Below are 20949 nucleotides of genomic sequence, written 5' to 3'. Positions count from 1 at the left end.
TAAATATTACAAAATTGTGTTTCATATAAAGAGACAAAGATAAAGAATTTGCGAGCCAAAAGGATTCATTAGCATTTAAAATATGGATTCCAAAAATTGTTGCCTCCCCTAAAACATAGGACAAAAAGCATTATAAGGATATGTCAGGCAATTAATAAAAATATAATTTTCTATGAATTCTGTGATTTTATGGTACTTTTCAACTTTGAAAATTTTGTAATTTTACAGTTTCTTATTCTCAACATATATTCCCTATCACACTGAATCTAGCATTCTTTTTCTTTAAAAGGGCCCCCAAATGGTATATACTTCAGGCCTCGTGAACCTACATCTGCCTTTGGCCATCTGTGGCCACGTGGATATTATATTGGTACCTCACAATCAACATGCCCAAGTCAGCACTCCCCCCCGGCAACTCCCCCCGACCCCCCAACCCCCCAGCCATAAGTATCCCTCAGCCTCTGTCCAGAACTGTAGTGGCATCTGCCCATAGTCAAACATATACCCTAGTCATCCCTGATGATTCTTTCTCCCTTAGTCAACACACCCAATCCACTCCTCTCTCGGGTCTTATAATTCTAGCTCCCAAAATATCTCATCATCATTTCCTCCTCTTCAAATCAACCACCACTCCTCTAGTTCAACCCCTGTTGGGATAGATGCAGAGCCCTCCACTGGTCTCCTGGCTCTGATGCTACTTTATTGTCCCTCCTCAGATCTCCTCTTCAGTGACTTTTCCCTCCTAATCCCACATCTGACTATGTTACCCCCTACTCACATTTTTTTTTTCCCAATTCCATCCTCCATCCAAATCCTTTAGTAGGATGCTGAAAGTCCCTCCCAGGTATGGATATTGCCTAATTCCATAGTATCATTTCTCTCATCCTTTCTCTAGCCCCCTAACTCCATTTATGTGCCAGGAATACTAAATTCATTTCAGTCCATCAAATATGCCTTATTATTTCTTCTCAATGGACCAGAAATCTCTCTTCATGCATGTGGCTGCTTGGCAAACTCTTCATTCCTCAAGACTCAGTTTAGAACCTACTTCTGCTGTGAAGCCTTGCCTGACCCCTCTGCCCTCCACCACACTCACAGCTACTCGTAGTAACCACCATGTTCTGCACAGAGCGGGCTTTACTTCTTGCACTGTAAGCATTTGTTCCCCACCTGTATGGGAAGACACGTATCTATTCACTTGTTGTCTTTGATCCTCATTGGTTGATGAACGAATTTCTCCTTCCTACCCCATGCCCGGTTCCTGAATTTCCAGTGAAAGATTGAGATAAGTTGACACATGTGGATTTGAAGTATGGATGCCAAAAGCTTATCCGTGATTTCTCTTTCTGTCTCTTTAGTTGGAGGAATGAGGGTGGGCGCATGGAGGTTATATATGACAAACTTTTATTACAGAATTGTTTGAACATTTTACAAAAAACCACATTACTTTTATAATTTAAAAAATGCCTACCTCAGGAACGGCCGTGATAGTTCCATGTTTTCAGCTGTGATGGAAAGATCTGGAAACTCATGTCTTGCTTTTTTCAACCACTTTACTTTCTGAATTTTGTAAAGGGAGATCAGTCTTCTCCTTTTGAGTAAGTTTTTCAGCAAATAACAATGTGCCTGGAGGAGGAGTGCCTGGGGCACAGAGGTAGGGAGGGAGACTGTTGTAGCTTTTGAAGTTTGAACCGTGTGACTATACTACCTAGCCTAAAAATGGGTGGATGGATGGATGGATGAAAGAAGCCAAAGCCTCTTTTTGCTACTGGATAAAATTTGTTGCATCTCCCTCCAGGCTATTTTAGGTATTTACAAGCAAATGTTTCTTAATCTTTTTATCAGAAAAAATACTCGTTTCAGTCAGCTTGCTATCATAACAAAATATCGTAAACTGGTGGCTTATACATCAGAAATGTGTTTCCTCACAGTTCTGGAGGCTGGAAGTCTGAGACCAAGGTGCCCACATGGTGGGTTCTGGTGAGACTTCAGGATTTATAGATGGCGCCTTCCTGCTGTGTCCTCACAAGGAGGAGAGAGTGACCCCATTCTCTGGTTTCTAATAAGAGAACTAATCCCATAGTGGGGGCTTCACCCTCATGATCACATTTAAACCAAATTACCTCCCAAAGGCCCCATCTCTAAATACTATCACTGTGAGGGATGGGGCTTCCATATAGGAATTTGGGGTGGAGGGAGACATAATCCAGTCCACAGCAATGTTTGTTTCTAAAAACAAAACAAAACAAGCTTGTATGCAGCGCCAACTGATCTTTTTTTTTCTAAATGGAGTAAACCAAAATATAAATATGACATTTTTTGTAGCACATGCCTTTCCATCCTCTGCTCTTCTGTTGTTTTTTTCATAGCACTTAGAGAATAGTTCTAAAATAGTTCTGCACCTCTCCTGTGCAAACCCTTAGGACAACAGCCGGGGACGCCCTACACCCCACAATGGCGGCACCCTGAATGCCTTGGGCAGACTTTAAGAGCTTACCTCATGGAATTTCCTGTTTGGAAGCCCCACCCCACAATTCTTTCTCCAATGTCTGTTCGAATTAGTAATTTGCCCCTTTATGTTCTCATTTCACTTTATAGCATAAGTTACAACGTAAATGCCAGAATAAAATTCTAAGTAATCATGTGTTCTCCTACCCCCAACACCTACAGCAGGAATTGTATCTGATTAATTTTGTGTCTCTAAAGTACTTTAGAGACACAAAATTAAAGTTGGCCCAAAGAATTAATAAACTGTATTTGCGAAGATGATAGCACAAATTTACAATAACCCCTGAAAGTTTAAAAACAAACATAATTGAGTTAAATTGAAATAATCTAGCATCACAGCTGTGGAAGCTTGTGGTTCTTCTTTGTGTTGAATGTAAAATGGATATAATGAATTACTGGCTGTTTTTAGATGCTATAAAATGAATGCCTTGCTGAGGCCTCCCAGAGAGAAATCTATATATGCACTCATTAAAATCAGTATCCTGAACTGGCAGAGAACAGTCTTCTTCCCTAGAGCACTTCTCTGGAGTAGTCAGTTTTCATTTAAAATGTGAACTTGGGATTTTAAAAGTAAGTTTTGAAAGTTCTTAGGTTCAAGCAGAGGTTTCAGAACCCCATACCTTCAATGTGAATCCCAAATGTTCACTGTCACCTGGGAGCATAAAATTCTTAAGGCAATTCGTTCATACCACAAATAGTGCCAGATGACATATATTGCTCACCGTGTGAAAAGTACTAAACACTTAAATGCATGTGATATACTGGCTCCATTCTTTATCCTAATCTGGGTCTCTCTTTTTTTTTTTTAATACAGAATGCTTCACCAATTTGTGTCATCCTTGCACAGGGACCAGGCTAATTTCTCTGTCTCATTCCAATTTTACCAACTGTGCTGCCCAAGCGAGCACCCAATCTGGGTCTTCTAGTATGTGTTTTGTAGAGTTCATGGTAATCAGTCTTCGTCCTACATCCAGTAAGGGTAGTGCAAAGAGAAGCCCTTATTAGGGGATTCTTCTTATCACCACTTCTATTTTACTCTTATTTTCTTAAAGACTTAAAGAATGATATTCAAGCACAGACATCTCTCTTAAGGTTAGGGTGGAGGAAATGAGAAAGAGAGTTTTTGATACTGGATTATTTAAAGTATAATTCCTCTCACGGAATTGTGAAATTTTGTGATTTAAAAAACAACTAACATTCTGATGTGAACGTATTTTAAAATATAAAAGTTCAAAATTTTGTTTTTAACTTTTAAATAAATAGAATTTTAAACAAATAAAACATTAACAATTTTTAAATTAAGGTAAAAACAAAGTATATATGTATGTGTGTGAAATGTTCTTCTTTGGCCCAGCCAGAAAATCACCCACTTAGAAAAACATAAATATACAGTAGCTTTAAGTATTAGAAGTGAAAGTAATGGGATCTGAATGTAAATATAGTATCACTGTTGTGATGAGATATTTGAGTGCAGTAAATTTTAATTGTGCCTATACTGGAAGGGGAAAAGCCCGACCCAGAGGAAACAGTAGATTTCCGACGACCAGAAACAGTAGGACGACGCTCTCCTGCGATGAAAGAAAGCGCCTGCGCTCAGACTCAGTTAGCGCCCGCCCTCCTGCTTTTTCTCCAGCCGCCGTTTCCACTCTCTTTCGCGCTTTAGCCACCGGAAAGCCCAGCCCCAAGCGTCCCTGGGCTCCGATTGGCTCCTTTGAAAGTCTACGGACTATCTGATTGGTGGGTCCCGGACCCTTTAGCGCGGTGAGTTTGAAACAGCTCGCACTTAGCTTCAAAGCTGGCTCTTGGAAGTTGAGGCAAGAGCGACGCCGACGTGGTAGCCGCCGCCGCTTTCGTCGCGGGATAATAAGCCGGGTAGAATTGCTGAGGTCAGGGTCATGCCTGCGGGGCGTCTGCTCGGCGGGGGCCGGCTCGGAGGCCCCGGAGAAAGAGTATTGAGGCACCGGGTGGTATTAGGTGGCGGGGCTGGACAGCAGGGGTCTGTGCGGGCTCAGGCCGGGCCTCTGGAGGCTAGGCCGCGCCTTCACCTGGGCCCCGGGGCCTGGGCGTGTGAGCGACGCCGGGGTCCGGCTTTCCGGGAAGGCTCGCGGGAGCCCAGACCCGGCGGGCATACTGTGGGGAGGGCGGGGGCTGCCGTGGCGTCAGAGGTGCAGTCTGGGGTCGCGGTCGGCAGTTCTCGCGAAGAGGCAGTCGACCTGGCTGAGGAGATTTTTCGGGTCCTAGTTGAAGCCAACCCTTGGCATTGGTTCGACGACGCGGTTTGCCAGGTTTCGTCCTAGGCCTTGCGGCTCCGGCCTGTCCCGCGTGCGCTCTGCTCTAGCCTCCGGGGTGGAAAGCCAGACCGCACCTGGGCCAGGTACCCACGCCGGTTCCCAAAGCCAGTCCGTCCCGGAAACCGATCGGATGAACTAACTTGTGGGCCTTCTCGGGTTTCCCTCCGTGCCCAAGACCCTTGTGTTCCCAGAGCTTTTAAGAACACTTGGCCAACGATAGAACCAGAGGGAATTTGAATTTTTTCGTTTTTATTTTATGCTTCGTGGCTGTTCTATACTATGCAGTTGGCCCAAAGTGGAAAGCTAAGAATTGCCGAGAGATACGTATATTCGTGTTTTAGTATCCCTCAATTTTTGTTTAATATTAGGGTTACCAATGTGCACGTCTTGCTTCTTTTAAAGACCTGGAGGTCTCTGGATAGGAGATGAAACTATTGGTGTTTTACTTCCTGTTGCTAGTAGTACAGAGCCCAAGAAGGCATTCAAAAGGCATTTTAAAGCTGCATCTTTTATTTTAAATTGTTAGAACAGGAAAATGGAGAGAAGTTAATGAGACCTAGTTTTGAAATTAAGTTATTGTTCAAAGTGAGCCCAACAATTTTATTGTTCTTTAAGCATATTAAATCTGGATATTGTAGAAAAGGTGATTGTCCTAATTATTGCCGTTTTGTAAAGTTAAAATTAAAAATATTAAAAATTGGCACTCATAGCCAGTGTAGTGCAGTTTTGTTCATTTGAAAAGATTTGTCTCTACTTCTGGAATGATATTGAAGATGAATGTGAGAAATAGAACTGAAGTGTCAATTACTCAGAGTGACCTTTATATATGATCTTATCAGTGAGGAGTGTGTTAGAAAATCAAGGTATGATGCTTTGGGCTTCTGAAGGTATGTTTCATTGGCAAACTTCTCATCTGAGGAAGTCTTGAATGTCTCCTTGTCAGCATTTCGACTGACATTTGAGCGATCTTGCTAATGGGTGAGCAGTGTGGTCACATTAGCTCTCTATTTGTGTCTTTAAAATTTTTTCCTTCTGAATTTTCTTAAAAAAAGTACAAATTCAGTCAAATAACATTATTTTTGGAAATGTTTGGGTATAACTGACACACATTGGTGCTCCTTAGAAGTGTTACATAAAGAAAAGATACTTCTGCTTTTTGTTTGGGAGGGATGGATAGCTGAATTTGAGGGTCAGCTTGGAAGATGCTAAATATTACGCTGTTAAGATATGTAAATCAAATATTTTAAGAGCTAAGAAAGGTGGAAAAATCTTATTGCAGAAGTCCTTTCCTTTGTAAATGTTGTTTTAACATAACTAATATTTATGGAAAATTACTACTGCACTAGACACTGGAAAATGCTTTACATATTCTATCTCATTAAAAACTTAAAACCACCTTTTGAGTTAGTGGCATGAGATCAAATCAGCTTTTCCTCTCATTTTAGGATCTACCAAATCTGCTGATTAACTATGGAAGATTATACCAAAATAGAGAAAATTGGAGAAGGTGAGTTGTTTTAATAATTAAAAAAGGTTTTTTAAAAAATGATTTTGAAATGCTATAAATCTAGGACATGAAAACATGTAAATATTTACTAAAACCCAATCTTAAAGGTATACTGTGCTAATGTGCATTAATTATATGTTCTTTACATGGTAGCTTAAACATAAAAATGTTCAGATTTTAAGAAAATTGAAATTATTCTGATATGATTCCCTGCCAACCCACCCATCCCCCTAAATAATCTTACATTTTTAAAATACTAAGCATTTAAAGCAATATTTGTATTTTGAGAAGACTGTTGATATCTTGTTTGTGTGTTGGTGGGGAGAGGTTAGGGCAGTAGAATTATGTTAAGTTTAATAGTGTACTTTTAGTTTCATACAATTTTTTTAAGATCAGTATTTTTACCTAAACTTTGTAAACTACTACAATAGACTATTAAACCAATTTATATAAATTTTTTATTTAGTTTCCCTGGATTTAAATGACCCATCATGTGTACATGTTTAAGCAAATCTAAAACCAGTAACTCTTGTATATAATTATTCATTTCCTTTCTGTAGTACTTAAAGTTTTTAAAGAATGTTTATATGGCATAAGAGGAAGGGTAAAAATATCCCTTTGCCTTTTTTTTTCCCCAACAGAATATCTAAGTTTCTATATAAGAGTTGGTATTAACATTCTACACTCTAGGAACAAATGGTACAACTTGTACAATGTAATTTGCTATTAGAGTCCAATTTATGTAGGTTCTGTTTGAGGGACATTTCCAACAATTATATTTTTAGCGTGTACCCACACCATACTTGTATAAAGAATACTACTAAAAATCGGAGGGCGGAGTACTAGAAAGAATTTAGTAAGATAGTAATGATAAGTTTAGGTGGTGACTGGGTTTGAGATCTATTCTTTTTATTTTTATTTTATTTTATTTATTTATTTTTGAGAGGGAGGGAGAGACAGAGAGCCAGCATGAGTAGGGGGAGCAGCAGAGGGAGAGGGAGAAACAGACTCCCTGCTCAGCAGGGAGCCCAGTGAGGGGCTTAATCCTGGGACCCTGGGATCATGACCAGAGCCGAAGGTAGATATTTAACCGACTGAGCCACCCAGGCGCCCCTATTCTTTTTCTTAACTTACAAATATTATATATATACAAATACATATATTTTTTTAAAAAAAGTCACTTAAATACTTCATTATGCCTGCTCAACTAAGCTAATTTTGTTTCTGAGTTGAAAATAAGTTTGATTAACATAACTACTGTCTTCTGCTTTGAATTTTTATTAATCCCCAGAGAATTAAATGAGTGCTGATTTTTAGTTTGGAGCAAAAAGTTTTTATTGTTTTCTTTTTTAAAGATTTTATTTATTTGTCAGAGAGAGAGAGAGAGAGTGTGCGCCTGCATACAAGCAGGGGGAGGAGGAGCTGCAGGCAGAGGGAGAAGCAGGTTCCCAGCTGAGCAAGGAGCGCCATGGGGGATTCAATCCCAGGACCCTGGGATCATGACCCAAGCTGAAGGCAGACGCCTAACCACTGAGCCACGCAGGCATCCCAAAAAGTTATTCTTTAAGTGTGAATGTGTTTTTCTTTAAAACTCTGGAACTCCTAACATGCAGGAGACTACAGATTCGACTCTTGAGAAAGGTACTCTAATTTGAAATAGAAGCAGTGAAGAGTATAATTTCAATTGTAGTCTTATTTCCTGGAGTTAAAAGACTCCATTCTACTACATGATATCCTCTCATATTCCGTATTTGTTGACCGCTGGGCTTTTGGCAATGGCTGTTCTTTCACCTTGGAAGCCACTCTGCTGCCTTCACTTTCATCTCCTTGTAGTCCAAGTGCATTTTGTAGTTCCCTTTTTGTTATCCTTAATACCCTTTTTCTTTACTACACTGTAAGGTTTATGAAGTTTGGGATTTTGTCTTGTTCATAACTGAACAGTGCTTGGCAGTAGTGTCTAGCACAATTGGAGATTGATAATAACATTATTTTCCTTTGTGTGCTCTCCTCTGTTTCTTTGTCTGGCTTGTATTGTCTTGACTACTCAAGTGCCTGGCTGTTTTGGATTTTGTGGTGGATATTGTGTTTGAAAAAATAAATTGTAAGGGGCGCCTGGGTGGCACAGCGGTTAAGCGTCTGCCTTCAGCTCAGGGCGTGATCCCGGCGTTACGGGATCGAGCCCCACGTCAGGCTCCTCCACTATGAGCCTGCTTCTTCCTCTCCCACTCCCCCTGCTTGTGTTCCCTCTCTCGCTGGCTGTCTTTATCTCTGTCAAATAAATAAATAAAATCTTAAAATAAATAAATAAATAAATTGTATGAATAATTTAAGGCCTAGATGATACCTTTCACACAGTATTTTCTTTTGGTTTGCCAGACACCTGGTCAAATTCTAGCATTAAAGTACCGATTTGAAAAGTTAAGTATCTTTCCCTCAACTTTATTTTATTTCCAAACATAGAGAAGTTGAAAAATTCAATGAACTTTTTACCAAGATGTTAATTTTGTCACATTTACTTTATTATCTGTGTGTGTTTTTAGCATTTTGTTTTTCTTTTGACTCATGTGAAGTAAATTGTAGAGATGTGCTTTACTTGAAAATACTTCTGCATGTATCTTCTGAAGAACTAGCCAATGTCATGCGTTTCATTTGGTGACTAATGTCTCCTTAACCTTTTCTAATTGAAGGTAGTCCTGACTTTTCCACCTTGACACTTGAGTTTTTTGACAACCTGATTCATTTCTTAAATACATCTAGACTTTTCTTTTTCAGTTATTACATAGGTGTTCTCTGGTTTCTTCTGAATTACAAAGGTATGAGTGTTGTCACATTCTGTCATAAGAAAATGTCTTTTTAGATCATGGAAAGTAGCTATATCCGTGATGTGGACCTAACTTGGCCTTTATTCACTCAATAAACATTTAAAGTTTTTGTTCTTACCATTTAGGGTCTCCAGAACCTGACCATAACTAACTTTTTTTTTTTTTTTTTAATCTTAGTAATGTGTAGTTCAGGGCGCTTGGGTGGCTCAGTTGGGTAAGCATCTGCCTTTAGCTCAGGTCATGATCCCAGGATGCTGGGATCAAGTCCCGCATCTGGCTCCCTGCTCAGTGGGGAGCCTGCTTCTCCCTCTCATTCTGCTTGCTGCTCCCCCTGCTTTTGCTCTCTCTGTCAAATAAATAAATAAAATCTTTAAAAAAAAATGTGTAGTTCATTTCAGAGTATATACTGTGCATTTCATAAATAATTTTTGGGTGCTTAACCGGTAGAATCATTCTGCTTTCTTTAACTAGAGCTCAGTACTGGTAGTTACAAGAGTGGTAATGGTTCAGTCAGAAGAGAGACATAGAGCACTTGAGATGCTTAAAATTGAAAAAATACTAAGTGTTAGTTATAAGTTAGTTAATTGTTATGAGTAAATTTTAGGCCCAGACGAAATTGTACACTTGAAGGAAAGAGAGGAATAGTAGGGGAAAAAATTAGTTCTGAATTTACCATTAACTGCTTATTAGACCACCTTGTGCAATTGGCGAATCTTCTTGAGTTTGCTTTAACAGCGTGCCAGATAATTGTGTTGCTGACTTACCTACTTTTGTGTTTTTTGATGTAAGTATAATTTATATCCAAAAAATGGACAGACTTTAATTGAACAGAAGGTTATTTTTAAGGATGGTTGCGAAGATCAATGAAATCAGGGTTTTTTTAAATCTGGAATAACTTTGGTTAGCCAAAAGTCATACTTAACCCAAATTTAATCAAAATAATGTAAAATGGCTCTTAGGTCAATTATGTCTTTAAAATGATACTAGTATTTAGGAAGACAGACAATTGTATAGAATTTCTCTGTTTAAAACAAAATTAGAACAAAGTTTATGTAACATCAGCAAACCATCCTTAATATTCTAATAAGCCAGGAGATAATTTGATAGTAGTTCTTAGCCTTTTTTTGAAATATTGCTACCTTTGGAGAAACTGATAAAAGCTATAGAATAGATCTCCTTAGAAAAATACACTCTAATCACTTTTGAAGTTATACCATTGTTACAGAAAAATAGGTTATTCAAAATTTTATGTAGAGTCAAGAAGTTTAAGATCTCCCTATATTTTCCAACCTGAGTTTAAAAATTTTATATATTCGTTCATGATTTTATTTATTTTTTAAGTAAGCTCCACACCCAACATGGGGTTTAACCTCATGACCCTGAGATCAAGGTCATGCTCTGCCTACTGAGCCTGCTAGGCACCCCTCCAACCACAGTTTAAAAAGCACTAATGGGGGTGCCTGGGTGGCTCAGTGGTTAAGCATCTGCCTTGGGCTCAGGTCGTGATCCCAGAGTCCTGGGATTGAGCCCCGCATCAGGCTCCGTGCTCCACTGGGAGCCTGCTGCTTCCTCTCCCACTCCCCCTACTTGTGTTCCCTCTCACTGGCTGTCTCTCTGTCAAATAAATAAATAAAATCTTTTAATAAATAAATAAAATCTTTGGAAAAAATAAAAAAATAAAAAGCACTTATGTGGGGACTAAATGTATCCTGTATATGAATTATTTTTTTTAATTTAAGATTTATTTATTTATTTGTCAGAGAGGGTGGGGCACAAGCGAGCATACAAGCAGAGGGAGTCGCAGGCAGAAGGAAAAGCAGGCTCCCCGCTGAGCAAGGAGCCTGATGCTGGACTTGATCCCAGGGTCCTTGGATCATGACCTCAGCTGAAGGCAAATCTTAATCGACTGAGCCACCCAGGCATCCCATTGTATATGAACTTTTTAAACTAACTAGTTCATCTCCCTTCATATTGCTGCTTCTGTTCTCTGTATCCACCCTCCTCCTGCCCAACATCTCTTATATTGACATTGTTGCTCATTATCTGAGGCTTATATATCAGAATCCGTGTTCTTGTTAACTTCCGAATGGGTGTGAAGCTTTCATACTATATAATAGATATTTTGAACTCTAATAGATTTCATAAATATTTAGTATAATATTTTAGCCCCATTTTTTTCTAAATGAGGATTATTGACTATTTGAAATGCGTAAAGCACTTTGTACAGTTTTCTGAAAGTGTCACAGGGACTCCTGTTGATAATTCCTCAGCCCAAATCTTCTTCACCCTGTATTTTATACCTGCTTTATCTTTGGGTGGGATATTTGAAAGGAGATAAATTCCAGTTGGCAAAGGATCCATTTTCTTCTCTAAAATGTGCTGGGAAATTACTGGTAATTTAAATGTATGGGAAAATTGTGACAACTACATGAATTTTATTTCTAAACTATACACATGATAGGTTGTAGTTAACTCAATTTCTTTTTGGAAGTGATGAGGATATAATTATGAGTAAGACACTTTCTATCTGGTCACAGTAGACATTTCTATCATGTGACACTTTATGGGATTCAGTCATTTTTTAAAATCTTAGTTTGTGGAGGGTGTCAAATAGTAGACATTTACTTTGTCTATTTCAGGTACCTATGGAGTTGTGTATAAGGGTAGACACAAAACTACAGGTCAAGTGGTAGCCATGAAGAAAATCAGACTAGAAAGTGAAGAGGAAGGGGTTCCTAGTACTGCAATTCGGGAAATTTCTCTATTAAAAGAACTTCGTCATCCAAATATAGTCAGGTATGGTATATCCGAATTTAAACCATTTTCCGCATACTATTTCAAATGTGAATTTCAATGTGGAAATTTTTACATTTGCTTAATATCTGGTCTAACTTTGCTGATCGGAATAGAACGCTACTATTTTTGTTAAATGGGAATGCCAGGCGTAGGAAGAATAGGCTTAAAGCAGGAGCAGAGTTAGAGGAGCTTGGTAATAAGAGATTAGTGTTGGGGGCTGGAAAATCAAGGTGAACTGGCCAAGGGAGAAAAGGAAATCCTGTTTTACAGACCTTTATCACCTATACCGATCTGAGCTCTGGTCCTTGAAGACCCCTTAATCAGAGTCTTAAGGCAGGTAACTAGGTCAGATGAAAAAGAAAAAAACTTTTTCTTACTTTCTCTAAGTATTTGGACTGGTGTTTGGGGGGTTTGTTTCCTAATAGTCCAAGTTAGGATTTAATTGCATTTTTCTGGGACTGGAAATAGTGAGCAACTGTTAAGGTTCTTAGTAAATTTTAAAAATTTATTTCTATAATTTACTTCACTGAAAAGACAAGCTCTGAGCAACAAGTAGCCAACCTAGAAATGTTCTAAAGTTGTTGGGTTTGTTTTTTTGTTTTGTTTTTTTTTTCTTAAGAAATGTTCTTTTAAAGTGTAAGTGGTTTGATAGTACCTTCAGCATAATATGACTTAATTTTCATTTGCTGCCCTGAGTGTTCTTTCTCAAGTTCTAGTACTCAGGTTTTTCACAACGAGGGAAACTACCATCTTTTCTTTCCCAAAGCAGTATGTATTTTTTGTTATAGAAAATTTCTTATAGTCCCACTTCTTGTGATAGGCATTGTTAAATTTACGGAAGTTTTATTTTGTGATAAGTCAAAAGTGTTTGGTAGATTTTTTTTTCACATAATTATTTTATTCTCTAGTCTTCAAGATGTGCTTATGCAAGATTCCAGGTTATATCTCATCTTTGAATTCCTTTCCATGGATCTCAAGAAATACTTAGATTCCATCCCTCCTGGTCAGTTCATGGATTCTTCACTTGTTAAGGTAAGAAGCTTATTTAATTTTATTAGTATTTATCCACTTACTAAATTTATTAGTATTTACCTTACTTTATTACTATTTATCCACTGAGTGTAAAAGGTCTACTCTATAGAAGTTCTGTATTTTAGGAGAATAGCCTTAGAAAAAATGTCAGTAGAACGAGGAAGAAAAGAATATTTTTCTTCCACAGTCTATAGATTAAAGTTACCCCTTTTATATAGTGCTTCTAGTTAAAAAGTGAAAAGTAGTGCCTGGGATAACATAAAACCATTAAGTACGTATTCCATTGTTGGAAACTAGGATATTTTGGTCTTTATTTGGTAGTCATATATGTGTAAAACAACGTAACAAAAGCTTGGTAGGTTAATGATGGCAAGTGGTTTTATTTTATTCTGGTTTTGAATGTTTTGGTTAATTTATTGTTGACATATTTCAGTTAAATTACAAATGTATAATTTTTTTAAAAGCATTGAAGCCTATAAAGTAGATGTGTCTTTCCTTTAACTCTACCAATAGCAAACCATTCCTCAGGGGTAGGTAATCATTGTTATTTAGTAGTCTTACAGATGCTTGTATGTCAACTTTGTGTATACACATACGCTGTTTTACAGAACTGTAAAACCCTTCTTCTGAGACATTCAACATATAAGTTTGCCCATCTATCTAAATGTTCGATCTAATTATTTACTTATTTATTTATTTTTAAAGATTTTATTTGAAAGTGAGCATGAGAAAGGGCAGAGGGAGAGGGAGAAGCAGACTCCCTGCCAAGCAGGGACCCCAAGGCAGGGCTTGATCCCAGGACCTGAGATCATGACTGACCCCTGAGCCGAAGGTAGATGCTTAACCAACTGAGTCACCAGGCACCCCTGATCTAATTATTTAAACAAATTCCATACTGATAGACATTGAAGTTGTTTTCCAGCTCGGTGATTTGTGCTCTCATGAACCATGCCCCAGTGAATCCTTATGTTTATTTGTCATCGTTTGCAACTTTATAGAATAAGTTCTTTTTTTTTTTTTTTAGATTTTATTTATTTGAGAGAGAGTACCAGCAAGTGCTCGAGAGTGGTGGGGAGGAGCAGAGGGAAAGGGACAAGGAGAGCCGGACTTGGGGGCTCAGTCTCACGACCCTGAGATCTTGACCTGAGCTGCAACCGAGAGCTGGATGCTTAACTGACTGAGCCACCCAGGTGCCACTAGAATAAATTCTTATAACTTGAATCAATGGGTTGAAGATGTTTATTTACATTTAAAATCTTGATAATGCCAGTTGCCCTCCAAACAGCAGTTTATTCATTGTGGTGTGTGAGTTATTTTTTTTAGTACTTACTTCTATCAATCTTGTAAATATTTTATCAGTCCATTGCGTGAAAAAAGCATATTATCATTTTGTATCTCATTTAACAATTTTTCATTTTTAGCCATTTATAAACAGCCTATACATAATTCTTTTTAAAAAATATTATTTAAGTAATCTCTACACCCAATGGGGGCTCAAACTCACAAACCTAAATCAAGAGTCATACCCTCTTCTGACTGGGCCAGCCAGATGCCCCAGTCAATACATAGTCTTTTTTGTTGTTGTTGTTCTAACAGTTATTTTATGTATTTTATACTTTTGAACCTTATAAGTCAATGTTGTTACTGTGTATACTTTATATTTCTTTCATACCCATGTAGCTTCAAATAACAATTACATTGTCTTGGCAATACCTGTCTTATACAATATTTTTCTCTGAACTAATAAATAGCATGTTATGATAATTATCTTTATTTGAATATATAATCATAATATCCTGTTTGTCATTTCTTTTGGAATCTGTGGCCAATGTTTCCAAAGAAGAAATTAATATGTAATGATAAGAAATAGAAATGGTCCAACCTTACTCAAAATAAAAAAAGTTGCTGTAAGTATATAGACAAAAGTTTTAAAAAAACTGTCTGCGGGACACCTGGGTGGCTCAGTCAGTTAATCGTCTGCCTTTGGCTCAGGTCATGATCTCAGGGTCCTGGGATTGAGCCCCATGTCCAGTTCCCTGCTCGGTGGGGAGTCTGCTTCTCCCTCTCCATCTGTCCCTCCCCCTCTACTTGTGCTCTGTCTCTCGCTTTCTCTCTCAAATAAATGAATAAAATCTTTAAAATAAACTGAGCAGTGCTTATGACTTAAGAATTGGGGACAAAAAATAGTAAAAGACTAAATGAGTTCATATGGATATGGATGGGTCCATAAGGAAATATCTCAGGTATACAAACGTGATACTGTATATCAATGGACTTCCCACCCCCAAATGCTGCTTGTTGGTCTCAAATGCCTGAAAGCTTTTGTGGTGGTTAAATTATTTCCTTGCATTATAACTTCTTATATCTTTGAAACAAACCCACCAAGACTATTTAGAAAATCATTATGTGGGACAGTTAAGTTTCTAACTTATTTCCTTCTTCCAGAGTTATTTGTACCAAATCCTACAAGGGATTGTGTTTTGCCACTCCAGAAGAGTTCTGCACAGAGACTTAAAACCTCAAAATCTATTGATTGATGACAAAGGAACAATTAAATTGGCTGATTTTGGCCTTGCCAGAGCTTTTGGAATACCTATTAGAGTATACACACATGAGGTATGCAGAATAGTGTTTTTTGGTGCTTTTGAATATATGTGATTGCTGGTTTGTTTTCTGTATTTGTTCGTTAAGTCAAGAAACAATAAGAAGGATTTCCATCCTGTCAGCTTGAATTTATTGCCTCTCAACTCCAAAGTCACTCTTCATTGCATGCTATGTGAAAATCTAACTGGGACCTTTAAATATTTTTTCTTTACCAGTAGGTGTGATGGCAGTAGAAGGTAAGGGAGAGAGGCACTGCAGGAGAAAAGGGTTTTCTTTGCTACAGTTCTAAGAGTTATTATCCTTATTAATTAGTCTGTTTTTCTAACCCTCTGTTATTTAATAGTCCTTCTTAGTAAACTTTCCCCAAGCAAATCACCATGTGGTTTCTGTCTCCTGATTGGATCCTCTCTGGTACACGGATTGGTAAAAGACAGGTTTTGTTGCTTATGAGTTACTGTTTCAGATATATTTAGAAACTACTAAATATGATCAAGTTGTGTCCATGATCTACAGATGACTTGGCATTTCATTTGTTACTTCCAGAAGAAAGGGAGTGTTGACTTCTGTAGTAAAGGACTTCTGGAAGATAGTTTTCTATGGCATTGTCTATCCCTGAGCCCAAAGACTGTCTCCAGATCAGAACCTATAATATTGTTCATTTAGTTAGATGTATTGGCTTCTTTTCATCATTTGTCCCATGGCTCTAGAAAAAAGTAAAAGATTATTTGGTTCCCATTGGCTTAAACAGATGCCACTGACCTCATTAAGTTAGAAATGATTATCTTTACCATCATGATAAATTCTAGATATAAAATAGTAGATCAGCTCTAGACCACTAATAAACTGTTAGCCTGAATGCTGTCTTGACTGTTTCGATTCTTGCACTTTAATGATTTGAAAAGCAAGAAAAGAGCTGGTGTGCTTTTATCTGATGTTTGGGTTTTTTTTCTAACCCCCTCGTAAATAGAACTTACAAATGAATATTTATCTTCCATTTATTATTTTGTGTATAGTTAATTGACTTTCAAACAATATTATCAGAGGCAACCATGGAACCTTCTGAAGGTCAGTCCTACTGAAATATATAACTGTTTATATTTAGTCATTTAATGCACTGCATTTATTCAGTGTAAAAATTTGCTTTGTAATAGGTGGTAACACTCTGGTATAGATCTCCAGAAGTATTGCTGGGGTCAGCTCGCTACTCAACTCCAGTTGACATTTGGAGTATAGGCACCATATTTGCAGAATTAGCAACCAAGAAACCACTTTTCCATGGGGATTCAGAAATCGATCAACTCTTCAGAATTTTCAGGTATTTTTGTTGTTTTAAGAGCTTAAAAAATTTTAAGTAAAATAGTAACGAAGGCAAACTAATAATTTTTTGTTTTGCTATACCCTTTTAGAGCTTTGGGCACTCCCAATAATGAAGTGTGGCCAGAAGTGGAATCTTTACAGGACTATAAGAATACATTTCCCAAGTGGAAACCAGGAAGCCTGGCATCCCATGTTAAAAACTTGGATGAAAATGGCTTGGATCTGCTCTCGGTAAGGATACCCTTTATACTGACTTCAACAGTATTGATTCTGAATGTATTCAATTCATTTCCTTTACCTGGGAAATAGAAAACCAGCATATATTGAGCTAGGCACATAACTGTTATGCCTGCTATGTATATTGTATTACTACCTCCATTTTAGATACCAAAAACAAGTGGTTTTGAGAGGACGTTTTAGCATTAGTTATTGTTTGATTTTTCTAATGTTAGGTAGCTACAGATGCTCTGTGAAGGAGAGGCCAGGGATAATACGCCTTTATTGTTTTTATGTAGCTGGTCCGTAGTAGCCTTCCTTTCTAACTTTTTGTTTGTCTCGGTGTTTACTATTTAGTTTATCTGAGACAGGTGTTTTCCTTATTGCTTGATATTTTTAGTTATTAAAGCATTTTACTGCATGAACTCTCATTTCTCACTTTGTGCCTCATTTGTACATCAGAAAGGTTAGGAGAAAGACTAACGTAGTTCCTAAAAATCTTTCCCCTTTACTACATTGCCATTCCCAAATAATAGTTGTTTTCTTTAAAAGCAAGACAAAAAAATCTATTAAGATGGAAAATGAATTGTCCTAGGTAGGCCTGCTTTAAGAAAATTGTTTTAGAACAGTATTTAAATACTAAGCTTTTAGACAGAACTAATTTTTATGAGTCTCAGCTAATGTGATTACGGAAGAAAATAAGGTTTGGGTAGGTTACTGAACAAAAAAATATATATTGCTCTATTATCCTGTAAACCTTCTAATTGGTCTTTGGGCTCCTTTCAGAATTTATAAATCATTATGCCACCAAATTCAGCTCACATTTCCAGATTGCTTGCAGTGAAATCCAAAGTCCTTTATCTGTCATTCAGATATTTTATATATCAGTATTGTTGATTTGACAATCTGTCTTTTTAATGTCTGTAATTCTTGAACACAAAGAATTTCACTTCAGTCAATGAAACAAAAATCAATACTGTAAATCATGGTTCCTTAGTCTAGCTGGTATTGACCTCTTGGACTGGATCATGTTTGTTTTGATACTAGGGTCTGTCCTGTACATTGCAGGATATTTAACAGCCTCCCAGTCCTCTGCCCCACAGATACCAGAATCATACTCCTCTCTGTTGTGACAACCCAAAGTCTCCAGACACTGTCAAATGTTCCCTGACAGGCAAAGTCTCACCCAGATGAGAACCACTGCTGTAAATCCTCAGACTTAGTTTCAGATTTAAACTCCTTAGTTCTAAGAACTTGGGCAAGTTATTTAACCTCTGAGCCTCAGTGTCCTCATTGTAAAATGGGACCAGTAATTAGCTTTTGCTGTGAGGATTAAGTAACGTCGTATGGGCCAAGCAGTTAATATACTGCTTGATATATGATAATAGCTTAAAGGGTTACTAGATAGTAAAAGTATATCTAGTCTGCTCATTGATTTGGTTTTCTTTAAGATTAATGTTAATGATAAGATTTAAGATCAATATTAAACTTTATACAGTCTTTTCTGGTGATGTGTAAATTAAAACTTGAATACTAGATTGTCTGACCATAATTCATTTACTGACTCATTTAACTATGTTTATGACACATGTGCTCTGGTTTTGTTTTTATTTGGAACTTGCTGGAAGCTACATTAGAAACCACTATAGTTAATTGCCGCCATTTCAAGAATGTTGTAAATAACTCAGATAGCCATTTAATTCTCAAAGTAAATATAATTAACTAGATATCTTTCTTAAATTTATGTCCTAGTTTTAAAGCTATCACTTGAATGCTTGTTTCTTAAAGCATAATTTGTAGCAAAAAGAGGTTATTGAGATATCTATAATTTAAGGAATAAAATATTTTAGAGCTAGAGGGTGAAGTATGGAAGATGAGGCATTTATGTGGTTTGGTATTGAACTTAGTTTTTTATTAAAATTATTAGCTTATGGCATATTCATTGAAAAATTAATGCTTTATGGAAATTTTTTTATGGTTCATTTCTTAAATAAAAACCTTTTTTTCTTTTTATCCCTCCCCCCCACCCCAGAAAATGTTAGTCTATGATCCTGCCAAACGAATTTCTGGCAAAATGGCACTGAATCATCCATATTTTAATGATTTGGACAATCAGATTAAGAAGATGTAGCTTTCTGACAAAGAGTTTCCACATATCAAGAACAGATAGTTATATTTTTACTGTTAACTTTGTCTGTTTTTGTTTTGTGTATTTTTCTTTTCTTTGTTGTAAACTTAAGCTGTATTTCATCTTCTGATTTCAAAAGTGTAACTTAAAAATGTAAATATTGTTCTATATGAATTTAAATATAATTCTGTATATGTTTATAGATCTCACTGTAACAACTATTTGTGTTACCATAATAAAACTATAAATCTAGTACTGATGTCAGGAATTGCAAAAATTTTGAGTTAGTTTAAATCATCTCAAACCTTAGAGTCTGGTTTTCCTGTAGTTGGAACCACTAAAATTTAGGAGTGTGCTAAGTTCAAAGTTCATAAAGCTTTGAAGTGTTTTGATGCTCTGAATGTTAGAATTTTGTCAGTTTCTTGCCAATTGGTAACTGTTCAACCTGCCTAAAGATGAGGGTTTTTTCTGCTGGTATTTCAATTTGTGATCTAAATGTTTAAGCATTCAGAATGAGAAAACTATCCAGATTTGAGAAATGATGCTAAATTTATAGAGGTAGGTTTTCAGTAACTTATAAAACTAACATTAGAGCATGCCAAAGTTTGCTAAGTTTTACAGTCAGAGATCAAGGGCTGCTCACAGCAGGGAAGAACAGTTTAGAAAATTTATGAACTAGCCTATTTTTAGGTAGGTTATGAAAGCTATTTGTCTAAGTGAATTCTTATGCCTTGGTCAGAGGTAATAACCAGAAAAAGGAGTTGCTCATCTTGGCTTTCAAGTCTGACTTAAAATCTGTTTGCAAATTTTGACATAATCTTGGCTTTTAGCAGCCTTAGAAGGTTCTAATATACAAGTATTTAGCTAAAATCACTAGCTTTAGGAATTGTTAAATTAATAATGCTGCTTGTTGTGATTCCTGTCTATAAGGAGCCTAATTTAAATTATTTGTTATAGTGAGGAGAAATGTCTGTGCGGAGTTCTGTCCTTTCTAGTGTATATCTATCTGTCATCTAACTATAACCGTCTATTTTTCTTCCTGGTTACCTATGGCTGAAATGGGCATTACTGTGTAATTGGTTGCATATTGTAATGTGTGATCTACCTAATCTATATTGTCTTGGAATTTTTGCATTCTGTAGGAGAAAGTGTGGATTATTTTCTTTGGCAACGGGATTTGTAAGATGAGAGTTTTGGTGGCCTTGTCCTAGGTTCTTTGGTAGAAGCGAGCCTGCAATAAGAGAATGCAGAACCTAGAGATGGAAGTTGTTTGGAGTCACATTATAAAGGGCTAAGATTTCATGGTGGAAATTTGGTAAATGAAAGGTCACACAAAAGATTTAATTGAGATGGTGAAGCGACATACCTACAGATTTGAGTTTTCTTACCTATAAGTGAAGTGTTGAACGGCTCTGTTTTTCAAATTGTGGATGGCAATCCCATAGTGGTTCAGGACCAGTCTTAATCACAACCCTTCCCAATGTAGACTAGAGACTCAGTGTATCTTCTATAATTAAGTATTTCTTGGTACTTCGGTTTCAGCAATGTATAGATATGTGAGGGTTACAAATATTTGGGGCTTCGTGGATTTGGTAGAAGCAGCATGCAACCTCACTGTGATTGCTCCATGGAGTCTTAATTGTTTGAAAAGTCAGTAAGTCATCAATTTAGAACGTACTTTGTGGACCAGGGAAGTGAGATGGTAGAACAGTGTGATCAACTGCTATA

General features: G+C 37.1%; 1 protein-coding gene and 1 non-coding gene across 4 annotated transcripts; one reads left to right on the top strand and one right to left on the bottom strand.

Moving 5' to 3' along the window:
* Positions 1 to 3312: 3312 nt before the first annotated feature.
* LOC113259310 (U6 spliceosomal RNA) lies at positions 3313 to 3416 on the bottom strand. The gene has a single exon (XR_003317555.1). It is a non-coding gene; the product is annotated as a U6 spliceosomal RNA (small nuclear RNA).
* Positions 3417 to 4246: 830 nt separating this feature from the next.
* CDK1 (cyclin dependent kinase 1) lies at positions 4247 to 19471 on the top strand. Of its 3 annotated transcripts, none has more exons than XM_057308749.1 (8): positions 4247 to 4269; positions 6245 to 6306; positions 11768 to 11924; positions 12833 to 12956; positions 15402 to 15572; positions 16712 to 16875; positions 16967 to 17108; positions 19126 to 19471. In XM_057308749.1, exons 2-8 carry the CDS (start codon positions 6270 to 6272, stop codon positions 19222 to 19224), a joined length of 894 nt encoding a protein of 297 aa, XP_057164732.1. In that variant the 5' UTR covers positions 4247 to 4269; positions 6245 to 6269; the 3' UTR covers positions 19225 to 19471. The 3 variants fall into 3 exon arrangements, with proteins under 3 accessions (XP_057164732.1, XP_048075046.1, XP_057164731.1); XM_048219089.2 differs by lacking the exon at positions 4247 to 4269 and adding an exon at positions 4280 to 4394; XM_057308748.1 differs by lacking the exon at positions 4247 to 4269 and adding an exon at positions 4285 to 4380.
* Positions 19472 to 20949: the final 1478 nt, after the last annotated feature.

Source organism: Ursus arctos, unplaced genomic scaffold (assembly GCF_023065955.2).
Source record: "Ursus arctos isolate Adak ecotype North America unplaced genomic scaffold, UrsArc2.0 scaffold_7, whole genome shotgun sequence".
NCBI classification, from domain to species: Eukaryota; Metazoa; Chordata; class Mammalia; order Carnivora; family Ursidae; genus Ursus; species Ursus arctos.
This window is presented reverse-complemented; position numbering and strand designations above follow the sequence as displayed.